The sequence below is a fragment of the Saccostrea cucullata genome, unplaced genomic scaffold (genome assembly GCF_032062105.1).
Source record: "Saccostrea cucullata isolate Sc308-1 unplaced genomic scaffold, CSIRO_AGI_Scuc_v1 ctg13026, whole genome shotgun sequence".
Classification (NCBI taxonomy): Eukaryota; Metazoa; Mollusca; class Bivalvia; order Ostreida; family Ostreidae; genus Saccostrea; species Saccostrea cuccullata.
The window spans coordinates 44,183-71,629 of record NW_026936474.1 but is presented as its reverse complement, the minus strand read 5'-3'; the positions used below and the strand labels follow the sequence as shown (position 1 = coordinate 71,629).

The window sequence follows — 27,447 nt, the reverse complement described above, 5'->3', positions numbered from 1 at the left end:
GGACGCCTATACAGGGATTTTCCTCTGGATTATTTTCTGTTTCGCTTCTGTTGACGTCAGGAAGGTGTTAGAGAAACCTTGTACCATAGTACCGGTAAGTCGACAGCACATGCGTCGGGGGGGGGGTGTTAGGGTAAGGGGCTCCCCCCTAGTTTTTTGCAAATATATACATATTATAGGCACTGAAAATTGGGGTTAACCTTTTTCGTTGGTTAGCCCCCCCCCCCTTTCTATTTGCCACCGACGCGTATGGACAAATTAAACAGAGGTAGATCGAGTGGGGTGGCGTGGGGGTTTAGGTGGTTGAGTGAAATATTTAATGTACTTTTGAAAAGTGGATGAAAATCATACAATATTGTATCAGGTATTACTTTCTTAAAGAAAAATCACTTTTGTAAGCAATAATAGGTGTGACGTACAGAAAGGGAGTGGCTGGGAAAGAACCTTATCTAGCTAAAAAAAAAATTCCTCAGATTGTCATTAAAGATTTTTTTTTTTTTTTTATTTATGATTTTATTTTTCTTTTATTTGAATATTGTTTTGTTTGTTTAGTTTTTTTCTGTTGTTGATGATAAATTCTCCCAATCGAGAACAGTCATGGAGAACTTGTGACTTTTGTTAAGCTTATCCGGAATGATAAAAAAATATACCCATGTGTGAATGATTACAAATCACTAGAAAAACGCTAATTATTAAACAAATCATCGCAGGGCCCCATCGAGATGATTTTGCTGAATTAGATTCAATATACTTGTTATAGTAGTAAATAAATGCAAAGTCATGCGTTTTTGTTTCAATTTAAAGAATATGAGTAAAGGAGAGGGCAAATTCATTTCGAATTTTATTAACCCCCCCCCCCCTAAAAAAAAATTAAAATAGTTAAATTGATAAAAACTGACTTTAAATAATATACTTTTTTTACAATCACATTTTGATAGGTAGGAAAGACACAAAGAAGTAAAATTCCCACAGAATGGTGTGTTTTATTGTTTCCTTTTATTTTTATGGAGTGGCAAAAACGGGAAGCACGGGCCCTTGACACCAATTAAAAGGACTCAGTAGATTCTGCGAATTTAGGAATTGACGCATGTGACGTAAACTTCTCTAAATATGAATTATAATGATACATTTTTTTGATTTTTTTCTTTTTTGAGGAAATCATTGTTTGTTTTTGAGAACATATGCTGAGTATTGTAACACGCAGAGATATCAACAGAGATTGATATCTGAAGATACATTCCACGAAAAAGATTGATTTAATTAGTGTAACAAATAACGATAAAAAATAAAAATTCTAACATCTAAACAAAGAAAGCCATTTGAATTTTTTCTTAAATGGTAAAGACTGACTGAATTCAAAATGATATAAAATCAAAAAAAATTGCGATATAATATTTTTGTTAAAGGAGGCTCTAAACACTAACAAAAAGTGCAACTTGGACTTGGTTAAAAAATATATCATAAGAAGATGTACATATTGGCACTATATTCATTTTCAGCATAGGGCAATTGCCTTGATTCTGCAGAAAATGTTTAAAGACAATGGACTATTCATAAACGGAGTTAACTTGCTTTGGAATAAATGACATTCAATTTCTGACTTTTACAGTAAAATTTGGTATATTACAAATTGTGTAATTACCCAATTACTTTTACACCTGAAAATTATACGGGAGCTCTCTTTTGAAAAAAATATTGATGATAACTTTGAACAAAACGGTAATAACGGGCTATTTCAAAGATCGTTTTATGTTGTCAAGGAGGGAAACGGCTACATTCCTACCCCTCAACACTCTCCATTCCAATATATTTTTCTTGACTAACCTATCCAAAAAAGCCAAAAATGTGCCATTTTCTTGATGTTTTTTTTCTTTTACAACATAAATGTGCCTTCTTTTTTCTATTTAATTTCTTAAGTTATTGAAAATTAAAAGATATATTAATTCTTGCGAATACAGTATCTAAATGAATTTTTTATGATGTCATATTTCTAAAATGACCTTTTGATCAAATGAAAATATATTTATTTGTTTGATATATATTATTCATTTTAAAGGGCCAAAGCAATTTTCATATATCGCTCTTTGGTATATTCCACAATAACTTTCGCACTTTTCAAAACATTTTATTGGTGTTGTAAAAAGGTTTTCTTTCAGAATAAACATTTTAAAAACATTTTTAAAACATTTCCTCTTCTCTTTATATATACCGGTCACGGTAGCCTTAGAGCGTTCGGGTTTAAATGTCCAAGTAAGCCATTAACTGTAAAATTAAATTTGAAGCCCTCTCTTCATAAAACTCCATTACAATCATACACTGTTAACATTTTAAAAACATTTTTAAAATGTTTTCATTTTGGAAAAAATATTTTTGAAACGTAAAAGGTATGGAAAATATCAAAGATTTTTATATCAAAAACGTTCTTGATTGAAACATGGCTTTTCCATAAATTTAATTGCATGAATACGTAAACATTTGGAAGGAACGTTGTCAAAATGTTTTTGTGATATTACAAATTGTGTAATTATTAAAGATCTTGTAAAACGTTTAAAAAACGTTCTCCATCCATTCTTTTTCTGTAAAACTTGCCTTACGTTTCTGAAAAAAATTGTAAGGAACATTTTAAAAATATTTTAAAAATTCTTAATATCGCTGTTAATAAACATTAAATTCCGGCCAAGGCAGTGAAAATGTTTAACAAAATAATTATTTTCACTAGAAACATTTTAATTATAGGTTTTGTAAAATTTTTGGAAACATTTTCAAAATGTTTCTGAAACATTAATGTAATTGCAGCACAATTTAATTCATTTATTAACTTTAAGAGTATGTTGTGAGAATAATTTTAGAACATTCAATTTCATGACGTGTTTATCTTTTTTAAAGACTTCATTTTTCATTGCTGCAACATTTTTTAATGTTATTTTCAAAATGTTCTTAAAACATTCAAATAATGTATGATTGCAAAATTTATAAAGTATATAGGACAAGTTTTGAAATGTTAAATTTTTTAAAATTGAAAGATTTTTTTTCAGTTTTGGCTTATGATTAAACAGACATATATAAAGTCCTTTAATTAAAACAAATCAAAAAATAAATAAATGAAAGGATAGGCAAACACAAAATTTAAAATATAAATATATGTAAAAAAAAAATCATAAGCATTTGATAAAAATCTTAATGTTTTTTTTAAATGTTCTCTGTGATCCACTTCCAGGTTTTTACTCTGAGGCATTAAATAGGGATTGGCACACTGGTCAGTTTCAGTGCCATGATAACCTATTTTTCCTGTAGCGCGTAAAGGATTGTATATATTTTGAATTCTGGTAAAGAAGATGTGCGCGCTTACTCCGTGCCGATTTGAATGGCCTTTGCACCATAAAAACAATAATACATTTTTAACTTTGAATGACAATTATTCCTTTATCATACTTTAAAAGATTTTAAAAATAATACTAATATTTAACTTTGTACAGCATTAAGCAATGATTATTATTATACAATGTATTTGATATATATTTCATTCTGAAGTCAACACAATTATACACAACACAATATATCACAAGTATTCACTTTGTGAAATGTTTTAAAATCATCAAACAATATGTTGATTTGAAAATGAAATTTCTTTACAGCATGGTTTTTGCATCATCCGTATTTTCAAATTCCCAAAAAAGCCAAAAATATGTACTATTACTCTTCAATAATATTGTCATAGTAGTTATTTTTCTGTTTTTTTCAATGCAAATGAGGAAAGAACTTAAATTTGATATAATTAAAATATTTTTTGTATATTTTCATTGTTCATCTTAAAGATACATTAGATGAAGAACGCTGATACAAACACAATTTTTCTGTCACTTTGTTGTTTACAGGTTGTGCTATTCTTTCCGTATTGAATCATTCTTTTCAGTGTATGTGATTCATATTTATGGTAAAAATATAAATAGCTTGATTCTGTTCTTTTAAAATTCAGTGAATGGATTAGACGCTTTTCACCATAAAAACCCGGTATTAAATTAAAACTTGTAAAAAAAACATATTGAATATGGGTTTGTAATAAAGGTTCAAAAATTAAATATAATTTGTGTTTATTTCTTTTAAAATGTAAATATATCAATACTTAATGAGATACGTAAAATTTCAGTAAAAATACTTTTTAACCTCGACGTGAATGTTTTGAAAACGTTTTAAAAACCAAACAAATTAAACGTGATAAAAACATTTTTGAAAATGTTTATTTTACATTTTATAACAATGTTATGATAACATTTGTTGAAATATTTTGTAAAACGTTTTAAAAACATAAAAAACCATATCACGTGATTACAACATTGTTCAAAAATGTTTTCAAATTTTAAGAAAATGTTCTTTGCTGATATATAAAATGTTTTAAAAACGTTTAAAAAACCATACAAATTCACGTGATTAAAACATTATTGAAAATGTTTTTGCAACATTTTAAGAAAATGTTCTGACAACATTTTGCTGAAATATTTTGCTAAAATGTTTTAAAAACGTTTAAAAAACCATACAAAATCACGTGATTAAAACATTTTTAAAAATGTTTTCGCAACATTTTGAAAATGTTTTAAAAACGTTTTAAAAATGTTTTTGTGTTAGCCATATAGCGGGTGTTCTTGGTGTTTTTCCCTGCGCAAATGCATGCCAATAATTTTGGCAAAATTTATTTCAGCGGACACAATGTTTCAGTTATTTGCAATTGAACACTAAGAAGATAGAACACTTAACTATTTTAGCGATTAAAATTTTAGCGGACTACCATCAAAACGCCAAAATAAGCTAAAATTAGCACCCCGCTAAAATAACCCGCTATACGGTATTACTTTTGACTAGACCTTTCTTGTGTCATAAAAATTAAAAAGATTTAGAGTTCACTTTCATTGAATCAGCTTAATCTCATTCACTGGAACTCTTGAAGAGGAACCGGAATGACTCATTCTAGCTCTTCATCTTTATTATACGATTCTTTGTAAATTTGCGGACCTGAGCGGCCAACAGGTGTTGGGGAGTGGCGATGTTACCCAACCTGTATGAAATGCAACCAAGACAGTCAAGATTCAGCTTTCCACTCTTTATTAAATTAAACAATCTATTTGTAATCGTTATGATTACAATATATAATTTCTTACAATATACTAAACATCATACTAAACATTACTAGTTCTAATATAAAAAAAAATGTAACCTGTAAACAAATTAAGCCATTTGAAAATTTTAATAATTTGACGAAAACCGCACAAGTCTAGAAAATTATCTCGCCTGTATGAAATGCAACCAAGACAGTCAAGATTCAACTTTCCACTGAAATCTTGTCTATCCTGGCCGTTCATTTCATACTAGGTTTACGTTTGTAGATTTACATCTCCATATTTGTATCCCCTCCGAAATTTGCAATAATTACTTTAAATTATGATTTGAATTTTAATTACTATTATTATGACCTTGAATATTTTTTAAACTTTTAATGCACTTTTAAAATAATTTCCCATCTTTTGCATAATCTTCAAATATTATTTTCCGTAGTTAATTTATCCAAACACCTGAACTCTAGTCACTTCAATCTCATTGGTTGCTTCTTCCACCTAACCAAATACATCTTCCGATAAACAAGTAAACAACCGCATTGTCATGAATCGCATGTTCTGGGAATCGCTCAGGTTAAAAGGTCACCCTATTGTGGCCAGAATCTTTGTTTATTCTTAGGTCTTTAGAGCTCGCGTTATCTCTCTTCGCTGAAGAGTGCAAATACACAAAAAAAGTGTTACATTCTTATTTTACTGCAATTTGTATCCAAAATTATTTATCTCTAAACCTTAAATTTGACTTACATTTGAGAAGGGTTTTTGCTATATGAGGGAAAAAGTTACAACAGCTTTATGACTTTTCTTAAGTTTACCCGTATTGTTAAAAAATTCTAAATGTGAGTGTGAAATACTAGGGAACACACCACATGTATTAGTTTAACAAATCATCGCAGGGCCTCAGATGATTTTGTTAAGTTAGATATAGTGTGCTTTTAAAAAGTAAATAAATATACTCAGTATACAAGTCACTAGCTGTGTTTCAATATAAAAATATAAATTAAGGGAAAAGCAAAATTTATTATGATTTTTTTTTCAAACAAAACTGGCTAATTGATAAAAATTTAGATTAAAGAAAATTTCTTACTAATCATTATCTACCTATTTAGAGAATAGAGAGAATAGTAGAATTTCCTCGTAGTGTTTTGTTGTTTCATTTTATTTTAATGGAGTGCATGGCAGCGACGGGAAACACACACTTGACACCAATAAAAAGTTAATTACCACACATTACGTATATTTCACTAAGTGTGATTTATAATGATATGCTTCGGAGTTTTTGGTTTTTTCTCGGGAATTTTTTTATCGAGTTTTAAGAATATACACTGATTTTTGTAAAGTGTTGTTTTATCAGATGAAATTGATATCTGAAGAAATATTCTAGGAGAAAATATATTAATTTGATGATTATAACAAATAACGATAAAAAAAATGATAGTAACAATCAAACAAAGAAAACCATTTGAGAGTTTGATAAAAAACAAATTTAAAGACAAACCAAATTCAAAATAAAATAGCACATTGAAAAATACAAAAGGAAATATTTTGCAATTTTTTTTTTCATTTAATAACAGATTTCATTTGCTTTAGTACTTCATAGTTTTCTTTACATACGTGTAAATGAGGTAGTAATATTATTTTAAGAATTTTCATAAACTGTCTTATTGAACTCCAACCCACATTCCCTCTCATTCAAATCAAAAGATTAATTAATTTTTTAAATAGTAAAACTTAAAGGCCATGGTAAAACTTTTCGCAATTTTGGTAACCGATGGAAGAAACTGCCACAAGGAAAATTCATTTTAAGTATGATTTCCCAAGTATCAAGTATTCAGAAGTTAATGCGAAGATTTGGTAAAATTTTGCAAAAGTGGGCCAAATTCGAAAATCAAAATGTCAAATATGTTTGCCCCAAAAATTATAGTTTGACTTTTGTTAGGAAAATTTGTTGCTGGGTTTTTATATTTCACAGGTGTATAAACTTAGCCATGAACTCCCTTTGGGTAACTACATCTTTATCCCTTGCCCTTGTATTTTCACTTGAATTTTAGAGAAGTCGTATTTGTATAATAAATAGAGTATAAGAGTGTCAATATATATGCATTTGTACATAAAAGTGAAAACTTTCTAATCCGACAACTGTCTAATCCGACACACTGTTAATTACGCCATTTAATTTCGTTTCCATTTTACTGTTTTCCACGTTTCCTAACACTGTGTAGTCCTACATTCTTAATTTCTATTCCGACACAAAATTTTCGTCTTCCAGTGCATGTCGGATTAGAGAGGTTTCGCTGTATATTTATTAATATTTAACGTTAACATTTTAATTATATCACTGCCTTGTCATTTTTTATTATAATTTATATTTATTATATAAAAATTCTTTTCATTCATTTCCAAAAATCATTTCTTTTTTCGTGTGTTTCAGTCTGGAGAAAAATGTCGAGCGATTCTGTATAGAGGTATGAACTCTCTCTCTCTCTGTCTCTCTCTCTCTCTCTCTCTCTCTCTCTACAACCTCATAAAGAAAGCTGTGAAAATGAGACAATCGCAGATCTATTGTTTTAAAACTTTTTATATATAAATTTCTAAATCTATTAAAGAATGCTGCAAAACCAGAAAACTTGCAATGAACATGAATTTGTTTTAAATTGAGAAAAAAGGTTTCTGGCTTACATGTAAAATATATACATGTAATATTTTAACTCTCATTCGAGTTATCCTCTCAGGATTAATATTTATCTTAAGTAAGAGCGCGGGGACAAACATTTTTAACATGTCAAATAGCATTAAGAAGACAAATATGGAGTTAAAGAACAGCATTCAAGATAAAAGGTTCGACAAACAATACAAAATAAGAGCAGAGCAAACACGAACTTCCGAAACGTCAGATGTGGGACCATGTGTCACGGAGGAGTGAGCATCCCCTGCTGGCCGGTCACACCCGCCGTGTGCTCCATGTCATGACCGGGAAATATCAGAAAAAATCCGTCGTCAATTCAGTATGCTAATTTATTCATTCATGCATTCATTTATCTTACTTATTTTGTTCATTTCAGAGATTAGAATAAAACATACAACAAATTAATAGGTTATAAGAAAATCGAGATATATATGTAATGTAATGAGAAGAAATGAATCACATAATATTTACGTATCTTTTGAATATGAAATGGTTTTAAACACTTTGGTGGGAGCTGTGAGATTAAGCTACCCAAAGAATCTGTTATAGACTGCAAAAGACGTCACTATGTTTTCAATTTAGTTTCCTAAACTCGATTTCCTCCGTTTGAGTAAGGACTGTCAGTGTTTGTTTTCCTAAGAGGACTAAGAAAAGGTCGTCCTCCGGAAGGCCGCTGACTCAATGTTATAAATTGTATTTGCTAATTAGGTCATTGTATCGGCCATAGAACTAAGAATACGAAATTATGACTTTAAACGAGACTGCTGATATTCTTTTTTCATCAACTTGTTTGCCAATAATTAACTTCGTTTTAGAAATTGAACTTACGTAGAACATGCTCTTGCACTAATAGATATAAACTCCATAATATGCAAGTGATGAAGGTATATTGCTGCATAAAGTAAAAGTCATCACGTTTTTTTATAGAGCTTGGTTGTTAGATTACCATTAACGTCTTGTCAAGTAAAATATCTAAATATGAAAGAGATGTGTCAGACTCAGTGATATCTTTTGTCTTCAACTTACTGGGATGAATCGTATCGACTGAAGAATGGAATTAACTATTGGTAATTGACAATACATCGTCGATATATCTAAATGTTGAGTTGAAGGCCACAGCAAGTGTTTTCTTCTTTCACGTATTTTTTACACTTTCATGTATTTTGTACAAAGAAATAACAAACAATGCATTATTTATATGCGAGTATATATTTATTATACATGTTAATACTTTTTATTCTATTTCATTTTTTTTTTCGGGGGAAATTGGTAAGGGTAATATGATTGATTGATACTACTTCTTTTTAGTATTTTGTAACGATAATTTAAAAAAAGCAATGTTTTTAAGTAGATTGTACGGCTCAGTTCCTTCAGAGTGAGTATCCGGGTCTTTATTACCATGGAAATACTTCAATGGCGGCTCCCGACCTCTCAATTTCAACTGTGCACAAACCTCGTCGAGGCACCACCGGAAGTCAAGTGGTACTCAGAAGTTAAAATTAGCATTCAACCGAATACAAGTAATATTTTCATAACATTTGTATTAAGAGAAAAAAGAAATCTTCATATCGGAGCTGGAGAAAATTCATATAATTTAATTAAAAAAAGAAACTTTTAAATTAATTGGAGTGGATTATTTGTCAACTTTTATTTCTCAATTAATTTATTTTCATTACCTACTTCAGAGGCATGGGTCATTAAACATGTTAAAAGTGTTGATTTCCAGGAGGAGGGTGTCAAATAAAAAAAATAGGTGAAGGAAATCAAAATATCAATACAATATGTCGTAAAACAATTTTTCTGTAATCAAAATTAAATCAAGGAACTTTTAATACCTTGTTTTGCTGGGAAAATTTGACAGAAGTGACTCTCTTCGGGTCAAATTTGTAAAGAAGCAAAAATCGTTTACAGTACTGCCAGCTACATCTCTAAACAGAGATTTGTGATCCTTAATTAATCCTCAGACTTCATATATACAATAACAAAATCCAATATATTATAGCCTCTACGGAAAGGATCAAGGGATTTGAGGCGTGGATCGAATCTATTGAAGGAAAGCGCTGCATTGTGTTGACTCTCTCTAATAATGGAACGTTATCGACTAACGATTCAATGGTGAGTTTATATGTTACTCTCTCTAATATTTAAACTTTATGGACTAAAAGTTCAATGATGAGTTTATTATTATCTCTGATCATGGCTGGTTACAATACAATGGTTAGTTAATAGGTCACTCTCTCTTATATTTAAACATTATCGCCTAACAATACAATGGTTAGTTTATAGGCCATGTACTCTCTCTAATCAGGTTGGGACCAATCGCCCAAATGGGATATAATAGTCCGTTTGGGATATAATATCCCAAATGGGCTATAAATTTACAGTGCAAAAATTGAAATATATTATTTTGGTAATAAATATCATAAATCCGCATCAAATCACTTAAAATGGAATAACTTTTGGTAAGCAAGTTTTTCTGCAACCCTTACCGTTTGTTAGATTGATCCCCAAGAAGTTAAGGAACTTCGGAGGGATCAATCTCCTAAACAATGGGCATACAGGAAAACTTGTCAACCAAAAGTTATTCCTTTTTAAGTGTCCTGATGCGGATTTATAATATTTATATCCAAAATAAAAATTGTCATTTTTTGCACTGTAAATTTATAGCCCATTTGGGATATTATATCCCAAACGGACTATTATATCCCATTTGGACGATTGGTTCCAACCTATCTAATAATAAAAAGTTATCGACTAACGACACAAGTGTTGTTTTATAGGCCACTCTCTCTCTAATCATAGAATGTTATCGTCTAACAATTTAATGACGAGTTTACCGGTCATTCTCACTGAAAGCAAGCATTCTGAGAATATTGCATAAACAATATATGTCCACTACCGGGTTCCATCATTTTGTTTAGTATTCAAGCCAATCGCAACTTCTCGGACCTTTCCGACTAGCGGAAAAACGACCTCGAATGTATATGGTAGACGCCATTACAACCCTCCCTTTAATAACCCTGAAATAAATGCATAGAGACCTTTTATCTGTGGAATGTGGAGTTTAACTTTAATCAATGTAATGATATTTCCTAAAATATACCATAGAAGGGACTTCTAACTCACTCTATCCTATGTTTGAATAAACAGGAAATGTATAAATCTTTAACATCCGCCATGATCCGGTGATGTTAATACATTCGAGGTTGTTTTCGACCTCTGACGGAAAGACCCGAGATGATGCGATTGGTATTCAAGCTCGTTTGGAACATTAATTTAGCGTATCATGAACCCGATCGTAGACACCACATTTAAAATAAATAAATAAAATTACCATAATTCCGTCAAAATCAATCATACGGATAGAATATCAAATTTGATCCGTAACTCATGAAGATAAATCTACATACCAAAAATCGGCACAATTAAGTGTTCAGAAGAAAAGTGCGAAAATTACGAGGGGCGTTCAATAGATAATGCCATCAGCTCCATGACATACAACATAGAAGTCATATGACATTAAGCTTGACGTTTTCTAATTATTGAATTTTTAATGAATTGATAACAGTTTATGTGACCACTTTTCATCGCATAATTTCATTGTGAGAAGCTGGAAAACAAGGGCTACTCGAGACACTGCGTTAAAAATGAATGGTCAAGAATCAGTGAATTAGAGTAAAATTGAACGCGTCATTAAAGCTGCTGTAAAACTTGTTAATTTCCCAAAAATATGTTAACTGAAATATGTGAAATTTACAGCAACTTATGTCTGTTTCATACACACATGAACAGGTGGATTTCAATTAACAAAAATTATATAATGGTCATCAAAAATGGGTACCCTCCTTGTCAACAAGGACATACAACAACCAATGTATATTAGCGATATTTCAACAAATTATCACAGATTATGTTTTATTGACTTTAAGTTACATAGCAAATTTGATAGACATCATATCGGGGGTAGTTCAAACTGTTTTAAAGAAACTTTTGATTGTAAAAAAGTTTAATACTCAAATGTCACTCTATATTTATAAATATGAGTGAAAACGAGAGCGTGTAGAAAAACTAAACAATTATTTTTAAAAAATCAAAAATTGTTCTTATCTACGTTTTTCTGAAATTTGAACAGATCATGAACACCCCTACTAATGTTATTGTGATTTAAATTCAAGACACGTGGTTTAGGTTGATCTATTTAAAGGTTATAGGGTAGAACCGGTTTTATAAATAAAATTGGCAGTAAACATGATATTGCTATAGCCTGTTTCTTTTGAAAACATTTCCTGTAATAAATGTTTCCAGACCTTTCTGATAGACTTTCATGATTTTCAACTGATTAAGGGGGGCTAAAGTGGGGGGTGTTAAAATAACAATATATCTTATACTTTTCGGTGAAAATTAAAGCTCACTAGTGAGCGATTCGCTGGTAAGAAATGTGCATTATCATCTACACTGACAAACCTTTGTTTGCCTTATATGGCTATTGTTATAAATGCGCACAGAGGATCTTACCACGAGCAACTGACAAATCGTTGAATGAATAGCAACGTTTACGCCAAATACATACTTACATTTTACTTCGAACACGTAGTTTAGGTCAATCTACGATCATGTTAATGGACTGCAAAATTAAAAAAAAATGTTCTTACGAACAAAATACAAAGATAAGAAACTATGAAAGATGTTAAGGGCGTTTTTAATTTGTTGTTAAAAATAAAAAAATGTTTAATAAAATGTAGTTTGTGTCTAGTTTAGAACACCAGCGCTTCAAGGGTAAGGAAAACGAGCAGCATCTTCTATGCATTTAAATGGACAAAACTTTGATTACGTTCGTGATCACGTGTTCGGCGAGGGAATTGACCTGGCAATTGTATTCACAGATAGTACAAGAAAGGAATTAAAACAGACGCAAATCGCTTTTGCAGTATGACTTTCAGAAACCTAGACTTCCGCCGTTTATTTAACAAATGAATTGTTTGCCATTATAGGCATGAAAATAATATCTTTTTTTTCAAGCGTAAAATTCCTGTAGTATTCGTAGTAACCCATAATGCAATACTCATTCAGCTGATTGGTCATTAAAATCATGCTGGTGCCTCATTTGCTAATCTGACGCCAAAAAATATAGTCCCGGTTCCCATGCAAAAAATATTTGTCCAAAAAGAAATTTTAATTTATGACTGTAGAAAATTGTATTATAGAGAATACTTATGTAAGTTTGAATTAATTTAAAAGAGATCGATTGATTGAAGTACATTTCTACATAAATTATCAGCTGATTCTAGGGTAGTGAAAACTGAAATGCAATATAACTTTTCTGTTTACCATGCCTCCACGTGCTAGTCACTTCCTAACCACATTTCCGTGTATAATTTACCCTATCTCGCTGAAGTCTCGCTAACTCTCGCCAGAGCCACTGCCAGAGCTACTCTGAACTCATCGGGTTTTATAATTTGCAGAACACCGAAAAATAAAAGGTTCCGAACACATTAGTAGGGGTGATGAAACTTGAATCCATTTTGCGTTAAACACTCAGAACAAATTTAGAATATGATGCACTTGACAAAACTGCAAAGGCCTAAGAAGAGCAAAAATTTGCAAGAACACAAAACAGTTTTATACGCTATTTTCTTAAATATTAGCGGTCTTGTTGTTCAAATACATATATAGGGAGGCGGTTCAATGTCTGGAGGAGTCTAGTAAGCAAAATATTTGCCAAAAAATTGAAAGGTTTATGAGAGGAAGGAAACAGAATGAGGAATTCACTACATTAAATTTCTTCCTGACAGTGTCCAAACCCACAGGCCATGAAGAGTAAAGGAGTTTTGGGGTAAACAGAAAGTTAATGTTTTGTCACATCAACAATATTCCCCAGATCTTTCAATCTTTGACTTGTTTCATTTCCCAAACTTAGGAAAACACCTTTCAGAGAGAAAAAAACAAGCACAGCAAATCATAGGATCTGCCATTTTCCAGTATACGAAGGGTCATACTCAAAACTGTGTTCTAAAAACAATTAGAAATTGAATGAAAATGTTACGGACATGTCTTTTAATTAAAAGAGAATATTTTAGTTAAATCATTAAGACAAAATCCTAGAAAAGCGATTTTTGTTTCTTTCTTAGCCCTAATGACATTATTTATTGAACGCCCCTCGTAACCAAGTGTGACAGACGTACAGATAGCTAGACAGACGGACGGACAGAAACAAAGGAAATCTAATAGTAAAGCAATAAATAAATAACCAATTTTTAAAGGTTGAAAGCTTATTTATAGGAATTGCCAAAGGTAATTTTAATTTAGTGTCATATTTCCATTATCAGAGAGAATTTGAAGTCTCGCTGAAACTAAGAATGTCCGCCAACATCACCGTTTGGCAGCTTCCAAGATCAACATCTTCTTCTCCAACCAGAGGCTTGATCCGCGCCGGAATAAACCAAGGTAAAGTACAATTCCAATGTCACGGGCTACTTCTAGCTAAAAGCTTGCTTCATGCCATTAAGATAAAAAGAACTATTACTGGAAGAATGGATAAGGGAAACTAAAACTATTTATGTCTTTAAAACAAATAGATTAATAAAGATGAGAAGATAGAACCTTATCCTTGTACATTAAATGGTATTCAAAGTCTAAGACAGATCAGTGCAAGAAAGACATCGCCCCTAACGCCTTATTTGGCAACATTTCAAACTGTCTCTAATGTTCTTGGCAAACCTGTTAAAGTAGACGATAATTCCTTTAATAAATTTATTTTAAGGCATCCCACCCGAAAACTCCTCCTTGTGGAATACTGAGATCATATTCCGAAACAATTCACTTGACCGAATTGTCGAGGTTCAGTTTCAGTCAGCTCCAGAGAGTTATGGAATTAAGTATTACAACATTAAACTCCGGCGAGTGACACCACTGAACACCATGGGTGCCAGTTATCGCACCACCACCCACTCCTGGATGGAATACGTCCGTTTCCCATGGGTAAGTAAAGTGAAACAAATCAGATCTACGAGGGGCATTTCAAAAGTTCCCTGGCAACTGTTTAATAAAAAATTAACCGTTTTACGAGAGTTTGATATCATTGGAAAGATCAGAAAAATATACACACATTGAGACGTCACGTTATAAATTTTAGGACATAATAACTCCGAAAATGACGTCAGAATGTAGCATGTTTAGCATACTGAAAAGTCGCGTTTTTTATCCACATGAGACAATCGTAAACGTGCTGCCAAAGGCTTATTTGAAAAAAATATTTCAAACAAAATTTTAATTTGCAAAGAGGTAGAGTAAGACTATGATACTGTTTATCAGGAATTCCATTATTCACTGTATGGTTTGTTTACGAGCACAGTTTATATCCGGTTATGCTATCATCGATATTCATTTAAGATTTTTATTTCCATGATACAGCTGAATTTTCGGTCTTTTATGTAGCTCTCCATTGTTTGAAATAAAACATGTCCTATATTAAACTGAAGTATAGGCCCTATTAATGTAGTTTTCATCCAATATATTTTGAGCAACAGGACTCTTCCCGTTTACGACTAAATCTTGATCCTAGCTTGTTTCCGTGTGTATTTTTTCATATTAATTCAACTTGGGCGCCCCGAAACTCACTACTGCTTTTGTCTTTTGAATCCAAAAAATGAATATAAGTTCCACAGACGTGTAAAATCTTATTTGTTTTCCATGCATGAAAATTTGCGAATATGTGGAGGTACGGTGGGGTTATAACTGCGCCGCCGCCATTTTTGATTTTACGAGAAAATATGGGGCACACTAAACTGAACTCTAGAGCCTTCATCGATCCCACAAATCTGGTTAAAACACCTGACGAATTTATGCCCTTGAATTTTGTAACACGATCGCCTATTTTTCTTTGATTGTTAACTTTGTCTTTTTATCACAGTTAGGCCTCTTTTACGCAAAAGTTTGAGCAATATTGGAAAAAATCATGCAATGTTTGACACTCGTTAAAACCATTTCAGAACAAGGAAATCTCCAAAATAGAACACCATATGATAAATTGTAGTCTATGTAAACATTCCACCAACTGGCATTTGCGCCCGTTAGCTTGCGTCCGAGTAATGAGCAAAAGTTGTCCTAAGAATTTTAATTTAATCAAATTGTGTCTTTGGTTACGTCCTTTTTACGGTGTGCCAAACATTCTATATTCTGACGTCATTTTCGGAGTTATTACGTCATAACAATTGTAACGTGGCGTCACAATATGTGTATATTGTTCTGATCTTTCCAATGATATCAAACTCAATAATTTCCGTAAAACGGTTAATTTTTTATTAAACAGTTGCGAGAACTTTTGAAATGTCTCTCGTAAAACAGCAAAAAGACACATTTTTACGATTGAAAAACTTTTCTTCGAGGAAATTGCCTTCTGTGGCACTGAAGACATTTATTAGATTATAAATGAATTGTTTCAAAAATTCATTACTTGCATTGCGTTCTCTTAAGGTGGCTCATTACATCCACAGTTTATTTTAGATTTCATTTAAGCACCACTTATAATGTAGATGTCAAATATCCAGATAGAGGTATTGATATCATAAATATTTTTCAGAGATTTTTTTAGCTTTTGTCTAATTTTAGTGAAATGTTTTATTTCAAGTTAATTATTACCAGAATTTCAAAACTTTTAGTGTCAAATGATGGGTATCTTCTTTAGACAAGTACACACAGTGAAAATGCCTCATTATACCTGATATCAATTTTATTAGAAAAAAAAAATTCTCCTAAAAAACAATTGATGTCATTATCTTTTTAATATGTGCATAAAACATTAAGAAAATGAGTTCTGAAGAGACAAAGAATGTATTTCAATGAATTACATGTGACAAATTCAATGAAGAATGTTTAAACGAAATGAAAATTCCAATTTAAAAAATATTTGGTATAAAAAGTCCACTTTCAAGAGTTATCTTTCCTAATTACCCAAGACTCAAAACACAAAGGAACGTTTGAACACATCGTCTCAAGCCACGGTCCGGAGTCCGCATATAGCTCTCTCCTACCCATGGCTGCTTGATCACAAAAAGTGTCGTAATCTTGAATATTTACGCCTCTCTATTGTGACGTCATATTCAGTCAGTGGCAAGTTTTGTTTCAACTGACGTCAACAGTATACAAGAAATGTTTCCTATACTGCGATTGGATATTGAAAGGTCGCGACAAAGTTCATAATCCGACTATGCTTTACTCGCATTGGTCAATATTTTAATGAGCTACGAAGAATTCTCTCGTCGTTCAACCACGACCAGATGGGAGAGGAGCGTACATTTTGGCCGTGGTTTGCGACAATGGTTTGAACATTACATCTAAATTTCAGAACAAAGCATTAAATTGCCAGTGTATATACTTAAATTAATAAAGCAAATATATAAATTAACACCAATACAGTGAATAGAGCAAGTAAATAACTATTTTAATTTCAACAAGGTTGTTGATTTCAACTCGAATTTCCTCCATACAAACATGTCATTGATTGATAGAGCTCACTGCATTCATCGCTATGAAATTGCACATTACTTGTTTGGCGAAGATTTGACTGTTGTTTTCTTTTGTTTCTGTTTAAAACAATCCTTCTTGGTTAATGCATAATGAACTTTGTTTTCACTGTTTACAACACCGCATATTTCATCTATTGTTAAAGCGTTTTAAAGGTCAGGGTCATATTATAGAGGTACCTGTACAATTCGTCCCCAGAGGAAAACTGTCGAAACAAAGGAGGTTTATTTTTTTGTGTAGTACGTCATCAAAAAGTGATGTAATGAGCCTCCTTAAAGGTACTTGGAAACAGATTTGAAGTTAATATTTTCTGTATAATATCACGAATTATATATTTTAATAACATTTCACACAAAAATTAATTAAAAATCTTATTTCATTTAAAAGTTATTAAAACTTTTAATTTTTTGGCGGGTTTGATTGACACATCCTTGCACTTTCACAAATCTTAACTTTATTCTTAATCCTTAGGAAAAGTGGGAATCCTGGTGTGCATTAATGAGAAATAATATGTTTTACGGTGTGACCGTTGGGGCGAGCGCAGTTATACCATCAAAAACACTGAAAAAAATATCAACAACTTCATACATCAAGCCGCACGAGACATCTCGACTAGCTGTGACGTTACACGACGTCACGGAGCTCGCCGGAGCTTACGGAGACAGCCGAGCGTCTGTTTGAAGCTATAGACCTAGTGCAATTTTGGTCGAAAAACATTGCAGAGTTATTTTTTGTTTCTTTGAATGATTTTTACAAACTGAAACCCTCTTATGCTTTTACGTTATTATTTATTTATTTATTTGCGCAAAGGACATTGGGTAGTGCAGGAATTCTGGGATGTTTCACAGAGAAATTTGGCAGACGTATGTACAGATTTCAATCCGAATTTCCTCTGTTCTTACACGTTAGTCTATTGAGCTCGCTTTACGAGCGTCGCTTCGCGACGCTCGCTGCGCTCACTGTTAAAACTTAAATCAAGAAGAATTTTATTCAGAGTTGAAATGTTAGAAAGCAGAACTACTTCACAAGTATCGTAATTCCGCTGTGTACAGAGATTTGCGAATCGATCACACTCGTGTTATGTACACAGGTTTTCGTAAACATGTTATTGTTTGATGTTTACGATTCCTCGGGTGCGTTAAATCGCCAAAGTCTGTTCACCACAACTGCACGGACTGACAATATATTGTGTGTTTGTTTTGCTTTAGAACATGTCTACTCTGAATTTTCTGGATTATAGTATTAATATTTTTCATTAATACACATCAGAATTGCCACTTTTCCTACGGATTAAGAATAAAGTTAAGATTTGTGAAAGTGCAAGGATGTGTCAATCAAACCCGCCATAAAATTTAAGTTTTAATAACTTTTAAATGAAATAAGATTTTTAATTATTTTTTGTGTGAAATGCTATTAAAATATATAAGTTGTAATATTATAGAAAAAATATTAACTTCAAATATGTGTCCAAGTACCTTCAAGATCTTTCTTTCATATTCATCTTTAATGCACATCAAGAACATAAATCTTTTAAGTTTTATCTTCTTTTTTTCTTCAAAGGTGTACGCCAAATTTGAAGATGTGAAACCGGGAACCTACGATATAATGGTTGGTATAATTTTGTATAGATCGGTACGATGAAGTAAATGTAACAAGGCAAAGAAAGAGTTGATATTTAAGGAATGTTTTTAAGTTTTGTGTGAGTTATTGGTGTGTGAATTACACAGATTTGTCACGTAGGCATATTTCGCGCTTCATGAAAAATATGCCTACGTGCAAGTCTGTGTGATTCTCACACCATTAATTCACAGTAAACTTAAAAACATTCCTTATATTTACATTTTACATGTTTGGTGGCACCAAAAATATACTCAATATTTGAATTTCTCGCTGCCCTCGCTGCCCTATATTGTTATACTTTTACTAACGTCGCTGTAGCCCTATTGTGACGTCACGGTAAAGCACGTTTCTCCGTGTGTATTTCTACGCGTAAGTATACAAAAAAATGATTTTCAAATCAATTGGCTTAGTAGAAAAACACAGCGAATGTAAATATAGTGAGTTGAAAGTTTGAATTTTAATGAGGAACTGTAAAATATAAAGTAAATATTGGTACATAGAAATTAGATAGATTAAAAGCGTTTTATGATAAGGGGAGGTTGGGTATTACATATATGTCTGAATATGTTGTTTGGGTATATTAGTCGGAAAATCCTGTCCTTGTTAAGCACCCGAGGAGTAATTTCGAAATTGTTATATTTCATCATTGACTACAGGTGTATTAAAAGATTTAGTGAAAAGGTTAAATGAAAGGCGTAAGTGGAAATACAATTTGAATTGAGATTTGGTGAAAGAAAAAAAAAGAAGTGGTGTAAAAATTGTATAGAAGGACTAAGATCCAGGATTTCATCTTACCATAACTGGAAATTTTTGCTGTAGATAAAATTTTAGCAAATTTGCAAGTCCATTGCATTCGCAAAAATATTTTTCTTAAAAATAATTCAACAGTAAGAAAATGTAAACAAAGTAGTGGTCATTCGCAAAATTTTGAAACGTAAAAAATATAATCAACAGCATTTTGACCCAGATTCGCAAAATAAAATTGACGTAAAAATTTCCAAATTTACGGTATGAGGCCTACATACATGACACGTACATCTTCAATTTGATGACAATAATTTTTTTATCATTCATCATTTTTTTTACATGAATGAATCTATTCATGAATGAGTTAATGTGCTAAAATGTCTATTTATTTATATTTTATTATTATTAAGCTTACTTATTTTGCTTTGAACATAGTCTGAAATAAAAGTGATTCAAATATATAACCTTCCAGTTTGAATATCTTGACGTGCTTTCCTTGCATGGACGCTTTTAAGGTTTGTTTGCGGCCGATTTGATGCTTTGTATAAATTTTACTTGTTATAAAACTGTTTATGTTTCGAATCGCACAAACTCCTACATCTACACGTGTCCTCGGTATGAAGTCTTAATTAAGTAGGTTTGAGGTGGCGCAGCAAACGAGAATCGCTTCAGTGGGTTTCGGGCATTATGCGAAAAAGAAAACACGCAAGAATTCGATTTCTATGATTGATAGATCGGTATGAAATAATTTGCTACCTGTTGTTTATTATATGAAGCTTTTGTTTGACCGGTAGGTGGAGCCTTATGATGACCTCAAGGCAGGCGGAAGTAACTTGTGTCGCTGCAAGAAGTCCTCCAAGTGTTACCCGTGTAGGGATACATTGAGCCCGAAGTTTATCATTACAGAAAGTAAGAATTTATAGAAGTGTTCCCCATGCAAGTGTACATTTAGCCCGAAGTTTACCATTACAGAAAGTAAGGATTTATAGAAGTGTTACCCGTGTAAGGGTACATTGAGCCCGATGTTTACCATTACAGAAAGTAAAAATTTCCCGTGTAAGGGTCTCTACACAGAGTTGTCATTACGAAAATAAGCTACAACACCTCTGTCAACCGCTAAATGCCAAGATTCTTGGCAAAACTTACTTTCACCTATTGCATCATAAATTATGAATGTAAAACGTCTATATTCTTCTTGAACATGTTAAATAAAAGTTAATTTATGAGAATTAGAATCAGATATCGCTTTTTCACCATATCCTATAAAGGATTATTTCTCGGCAGAATATTACGAATGTAGAAAATTTAAAATTCATTGCCGATAAATATCAACATGATTTAGTTTTTATAGACAAACAACTTGCAGCATTAACACATATATAGAAATGTAAATGTGTTAATCTTCTTGTGGACGATTTTAAACAAAAAAATCACGCCCCTCCGCTTCCGTACTACTTTTCAGACGTTGACAGAGGTATAAGTGGAACGATAACTCTTAGTAGAGATTGTAAAAATTTATGAAGTGTTACCTCTGTAAGTGTATATTGAGCCCGAGGTTTATCATTACAGAAAGTAAGGATTTATAGAAGTGTTACCCGTGTAAGGGTATATTGAGCCCGAAGTTTACCATTACAGAAAGTAAGGATTTATAGAAGTGTTACCCGTGTAAGGGTATATTGAGCCCGAAGTTTATCATTACAGAAAGTAAGGATTTATAGAAGTGTTACCCGTGTAAGGGTACCTATGTGACCTATAGGCTAGATTGTTAATGTTAGGAACAGTCGATATCTTTCAGTACTTATTAAAGTATAGGGTAGAATAAGTGAGGTAATGGTAATAGATGAACTATTTATACAAGCCAAAATTTTAAAGGCTTATTAATGGTTAGATCTAAAGTTCTGCAATTCTAAAATATTTCCAAATAATTTAAATCTCAATCGTCTGTCCTTCCGTCAAAAAACTTTAACCTTAATGTTTGTAACTTTTGATTAAACTTTTGATTACGTAGAGCCATGACTTTCATATTTTACACATGTGTAATCCTTTTGTCAAGACCTTTCTTTGGATACCACAAAATTTGTCCTTATGACCTAAATTTTGGAGTTTGATCCACTTTTAAGCAAAAATTCCAAACTTTTTCTTTGGTCATAACTTTTGAATGGTAGATACTAGGACTTTCATATTTCACAAGTGTATTCTTCATGGTAAGACTTTTCATAGGAGAACAATACCGTTGACCTTGACCTTAGAGATTTCTGTCCTTATGAAAAACTTTAACCTTGACCATGACTTTTGAATGGTAAGGTCTTGGGCTTTCATACTTAATATACGTAATCTTTGTGAAAAGATATTTCATTTGATACCAAAAACTTTGACACTTTGACCTTGGAGTTTTACCTACTTTTCAAAAACAAATCAGTCTTATCAATAACTTTTAAAGGGTTAGGGCTAAGGCTTTCTTATTTCACATATTTAATTCTTGTGACAGGACCTTTCATTGGCTACAAAACTTTAACCTTGGTAATGACTTTTGAACGGTTATGGTTAGGGTTTTCATCCTTCACATATATATTACTTGTGACAAGACATTTCTTATGAAACCAACAACTTAGACCCTTTGACCTTAGTGTTTGACCTACCTTTCAAACATTATCCATGACCATAACTTTTGAACAAGTGTTGCTAAGGATTTCGTATTTCACAATCGTATTTCTTGTGAGAAGATCTTAGTTTGGGTAATAATTTATTCAATTTGCATTTAAGTTTAAATTTCGCAATGTTGCCATCAATGTTTCACAAAAAAACATCTTCCTTATACTGAGAAGAGATAGACTTTCATATCTGACATGTGCATTACATGTGACAAAATTTTTTCCGAGCTTGCTATGACATCTGTCCCCTTGACCTTGACGATTGACCTTAATTTAAAAAATCAACTTCAGTGATAATTTCTAAATGACATATAATAGGGCTTTCATATTTCACACAATATGTCAAAAATGACATCTCACCCATATAGACACTGGAAGCAGGGGAATGGGGAAAGGGTTCTTTGAATTTGATTGTTTGAATCTACATGTATATAAGGATTGTTAACACGGAGCATCCTTAATGGAATTATTTGTTATTAGTTGTATAAGATTTTTTTTTCTCATTACTGGTCGATTTAGATAAATCTCAATGAAATTTTAGGATGCAATGTTATTAGCCAACCTTTTTTTCATTTAGCTCCATCGTATAATACTGAGACTGATATGAAAACGTTTGTTACGGTGCCCACGTTGACATTTGTGTCCTTCAGACCGTCCTCTATTTTGGATCCCAGTTTGCCCGAGGTGTCCGAGAATAACATCCAGCTGGGGAGGAATTTTGAGGAGGTTATTGAGGAGCCTGGGGGCGGATCCCAGCCCAGTGGGAAGGAGTGGGCGATCCCCGCCAGTGTCTTGTCTGTCCTAGGGATCACTCTTGGGGCTTTAGCGTCTATCTTTGCCGTGGTCAAGTTCAAAAGAAGAGGTAATTAAAACATTTTTTCATTAATTTTCTTTTGCCATCTGTGTATCTTTGAAAAAAAAAATCCTGAAATAAATCAAGCTGATCTTTAACACTCTTACATACAATAATTTTGGTTTTACAGGTCCATTTGTTGATTCAAAATCAAGCTCTGCCAATCCTGCAGGTATGTGCATTCATTAGATTGAATTGCCGTCTTACATCATCATATAACATAAAGATGACACTTTCATCCTTTTTTTCAGGTATTGAAACATCTGTGTTGATCGTCCATGACGTTAAGCACTCAGATGATGCCAAAGGTCTGATGAGTTTGATAATTAATGATCTTCATGTCGTCGCCAATACCTTGTTGTTCCCAAACAAAAGCGGTTTGATAAATAATTCGGACTCCTCCATAATTGTTCTCTGGATGAATCAGCATTCTTTTACAAAGTTTGAGAGCAGATTTCTTAAAGACAAAAATATACCTTCTTTAAGGCAGAACCATCTTCAGAGTCGCTTTGTTGTAGTTGAATCGATGAATACTGCGTATCCTATTTTGCCGCGGATTCAGTACTGGACAAAATTTGTCTTAGACACAGAGCTAGACTTATTTCTCGACTTTCTACGTAATAACGTAAACCAAGAGCCGCGGAAAAGATGGAGAACTGATCATCGGGTTATTACTGAAATAGCAGAGACACCTAAAACGTTCCCGATACCGTACAATCGAATGGACTCGAGCATCCATAGTGAATATGAAAATGAGACAGATTTTCCTTTCTTGGAAGACAAAACCCAAGAGGAATGTTCAAGTATTGCAGCTGTTACCATTGGAGAATACCACATGGGTGTACCTTTTGGATATTCAAATAAGACCACTGCCTCGTTTCCACAGTTCATTCTTTCAAATTCAGCAAACTCTAAATATTCGAATGTATTAAAAAGATGCGGAAAAAATCAAGAGATTTCACGATTGAACACAAGAGAGAACTTTATTCCTCCGGAGAATATTTCATACTATGATGCGGACGGAAGTCTTTTTTCTGAGGCAATAATGATCTTCAACGAAAGAAACATGAGGCAAACAGGAGTCTCTGAAGATCCCCTGATTGAGGAGAACTTGGGTACGCTTTGTAACTCAATGACTCATCGAAGTGGAACACCCGTCTGTTTTCAAAACATGATCGGACAGGACGACGATGAAGAGGAACCTAAAGACGAGGATAAAAATATGGAAGAAGACAGGGATGAGGAAGAAAATAGAAGCGTTGAAGAAGACAGAAGCGCTGTAGAAGACGCTATCAGTGTCGGAGGCTTGAGCTGTTGACTTTCAGAATTCAAACCTTACCTCAAAGTTTGATCCTTTCTCATGATTAACGGGATTTTACCTCAAAACATGTTTTCTATCATGAGTATCACTCAGTTTACAGTGACATGTGCTAGTTTCCTAACACCCAACATATGAGAGCTTATCTCTACAACTGGTTCTTCGCCAACCAACGTATGCAGAAAAATACGTCAATAACTGGGTCCCAGCATGTACACACCATCAAAAAAGGAGCTTACCGCAATAAAACTGTCTCTACCATTAAATATACACTTTTTGGTGAAAATGTACTTTTCAACACGTTAAGGTCGACCCAAATGCAAAACGTTTGATGAACTTCTGATTTTGATTTCCTAGTATATACGATCAAACATACGTAGTCATACTAGTTCTATTATACTACAGCTCAGGAGGCTGAATATCTGCCAAGTGATGCAGGGGTCTACGATTCGTTTCCAGGTCCAGACATGATACTATTTTTATTTCCTTTTCTATGGCAGATTTAACACTTATTCGTTGGACTTAATTAATCATCAGGGGAGTTGGGTTCAAACAAGCTTTTACTGAGTTCTACAAACGTAATTTCGCCTTATGCTAGGTCGGAGATTGTTTTTTGAATATTTGTAAACTCATGGATAAGAGCCGACACAATTCAAAAGCATCAACACCACAAAAGCAATGATAAATTGATGGAAAGTTTTAACCTACGAAATCCAGGAACCTCTTCACTACACAAACGTAGGTCAAAGCACGGTACATTTGAATAACGTGTTTTAAAAGCCAAATATAACTTTTTTTATTTTGTATTACGTAATGTTACAGATCTATACTTAATTTTGTATGTAAAGAAAGGATAAATACTTCCAGATTACGCACTTATTCCATAATCTTTGTTTAAGTAAAAATTTATGGGAAGATTATTCAACCTAGGCAACTGATCCCACATCTAATGCTATTTGTGAGATTGTAAGTGATTGTAAATGATCCCAGTTCTTTATTTTCACAATTAACATTTGATTGTTTTTGGCGAGAAACCAAGCAACAATAACATAAGGATGAGGTTTCTTTCATGTTTTGCCGTAAGATGTACATTGAAATAGCAATACCATAAATGGAAAAATCTTAGCGTTTCAACAAGTGGAATAAGCTGTATAAGAAAAGTTTAATAAGATGTACTTTTAGGGCAATATGATGATCTCAGGGGTAGAATACAGACCATGCCGGATCTTCAGGACTCATTTTTCTGCCCTTGTAATCAAAGATTCTGGGGTGTATAGTTTTTGCCCTGTCCGTCAATCTGTCTGTCTGTTTGTCCGGTAAACTTTAACCTTGTTTATAACGTTTTGAGTTGGAGAGATTAAGGCTTTCATATTTCAAAAGCGTATTGCCTGCGACAAGGCCTTTTGGATACCATCAAATTTGACGTTTAAACCTTGACCTTGAAGTTTTACCCATTCTTACGAAAAATAATCACTCTTTAAACTTCATAATCATAATTTTTGAATATTTGGTGCTAGCTAGGACTTTCATGTGTCTTCATTGTGTGTACTGTTCAATGCCCAGAGAGAGATTGAGAAATTGTAAATGCGTATGTCTTTATTCAACTTCATGCATAGGAACAATCGCTCATAGGTTTCATCATATGTCATAGTTCTCATACAATCCATAATACATCATCACATGACTGACATCATACGATTCATCATACGTTCATCATACGATTTACTGTAAAGTAAATAAACAAAATTGTACACAAAAAATTCTTGTAACACAATGCAATACCAATAAACAGAGGCAATTAGGACCAGAAAATTGGCAGTGCCAAGGCAATTCAGACTAGAAATATATGCCAGGATATATGCTATCAATATCACAAACTTAAAAAATAATACTTTAAAGTTAACATTCTATATATTACTGAGTATGCATAAAATATCTAACTTTCGAAACTGGTGTTCACAAACGGATATGAGAGTTATCGCCCTTGCAATACACAGTTTAAGCCTAATGCATTTAACACCTATCCTAAACAACAGATATGCAGACCTATCAATGAATCTTATAAATAGTTTAAGAATATTGTGTTCAATATAATAAATATATCATGTAGCTTTACATAAGAAGTAATGATTATCCAATATGCTCGACTATGTAGACCATTATCAAAGTATAAAAAATACTGATTCATAAATAAAATACAAGAAATGCATACAAATACATATGGGTGTGCTGGTGTTTGAATAATTGGCTTACCGAATAAGTAGTTTTTTCCTAATTCCAGAGATGCATTGAACAAAAGTACAGACCAGAGAACGATACCTTCCAGCGAATGTCACTGCTCGTGCAGTACTCAAGAAAATAATGTGTACTCAAAATCCATGACGTAATACACTGACAAAATGGTGCTAAAATTTGAACATGAGCAAAATGGCTATAACATTGTGATAAGATCTTTTAGTGAGTATAAACATTTTTGACCTTTATTTTAGTGTTGACCAATGTCTTTTTAATGTTCAATCTTGGCCATAACTTTTAAACAGTTAGAACTAGAGCTTCCACATTTCACAGGTATAATATATTCTTGTGACAAGACCATTCTTTTAGTACTAAAAATTTTGACCTTAACCTTTGCAGTTTGACATGCATTTGAGAAAATTCAATCCTTGCAATAAGCTGCATACGGTGGCATCGGTGTTTCAAACCACGTATTGTTTTCTTAATTTGTTTTCAGGCCAGTTGTTTTTCATGGATGAAAGCTATTTGCAGTTTTCACACATTTTTTTAAAACATTTTTATGATTTATGGTTCTTAATCATCATTATTATTTTTTTTCTAACACTTGTATATATTTCTTTTGTCAAATTTAAAACAAGTTTTGGTACTTTGTAATTCTTTTAAGTACATTTTCTTGTCTTTTTGATGAAATTTAGAATTTTGTTATTTTC

The 27,447-nt window shown here is 32.5% G+C and overlaps 1 protein-coding gene across 1 annotated transcript; it reads left to right on the top strand.

Annotated features, from left to right (window-relative positions):
• Positions 1-4: 4 nt before the first annotated feature.
• LOC134245677 (uncharacterized) lies at positions 5-27,447 on the top strand (the record flags this gene model as incomplete). The annotated part of the gene is made up of 12 exons (XM_062727949.1): positions 5-94; positions 7,537-7,570; positions 9,140-9,236; positions 9,295-9,311; positions 9,794-9,906; positions 14,118-14,235; positions 14,552-14,769; positions 18,874-18,921; positions 20,475-20,589; positions 22,909-23,193; positions 23,315-23,356; positions 23,436-27,447. Coding segments are annotated over 12 exons (2,244 nt in total), but the record flags the coding sequence as incomplete, so codon positions are not given.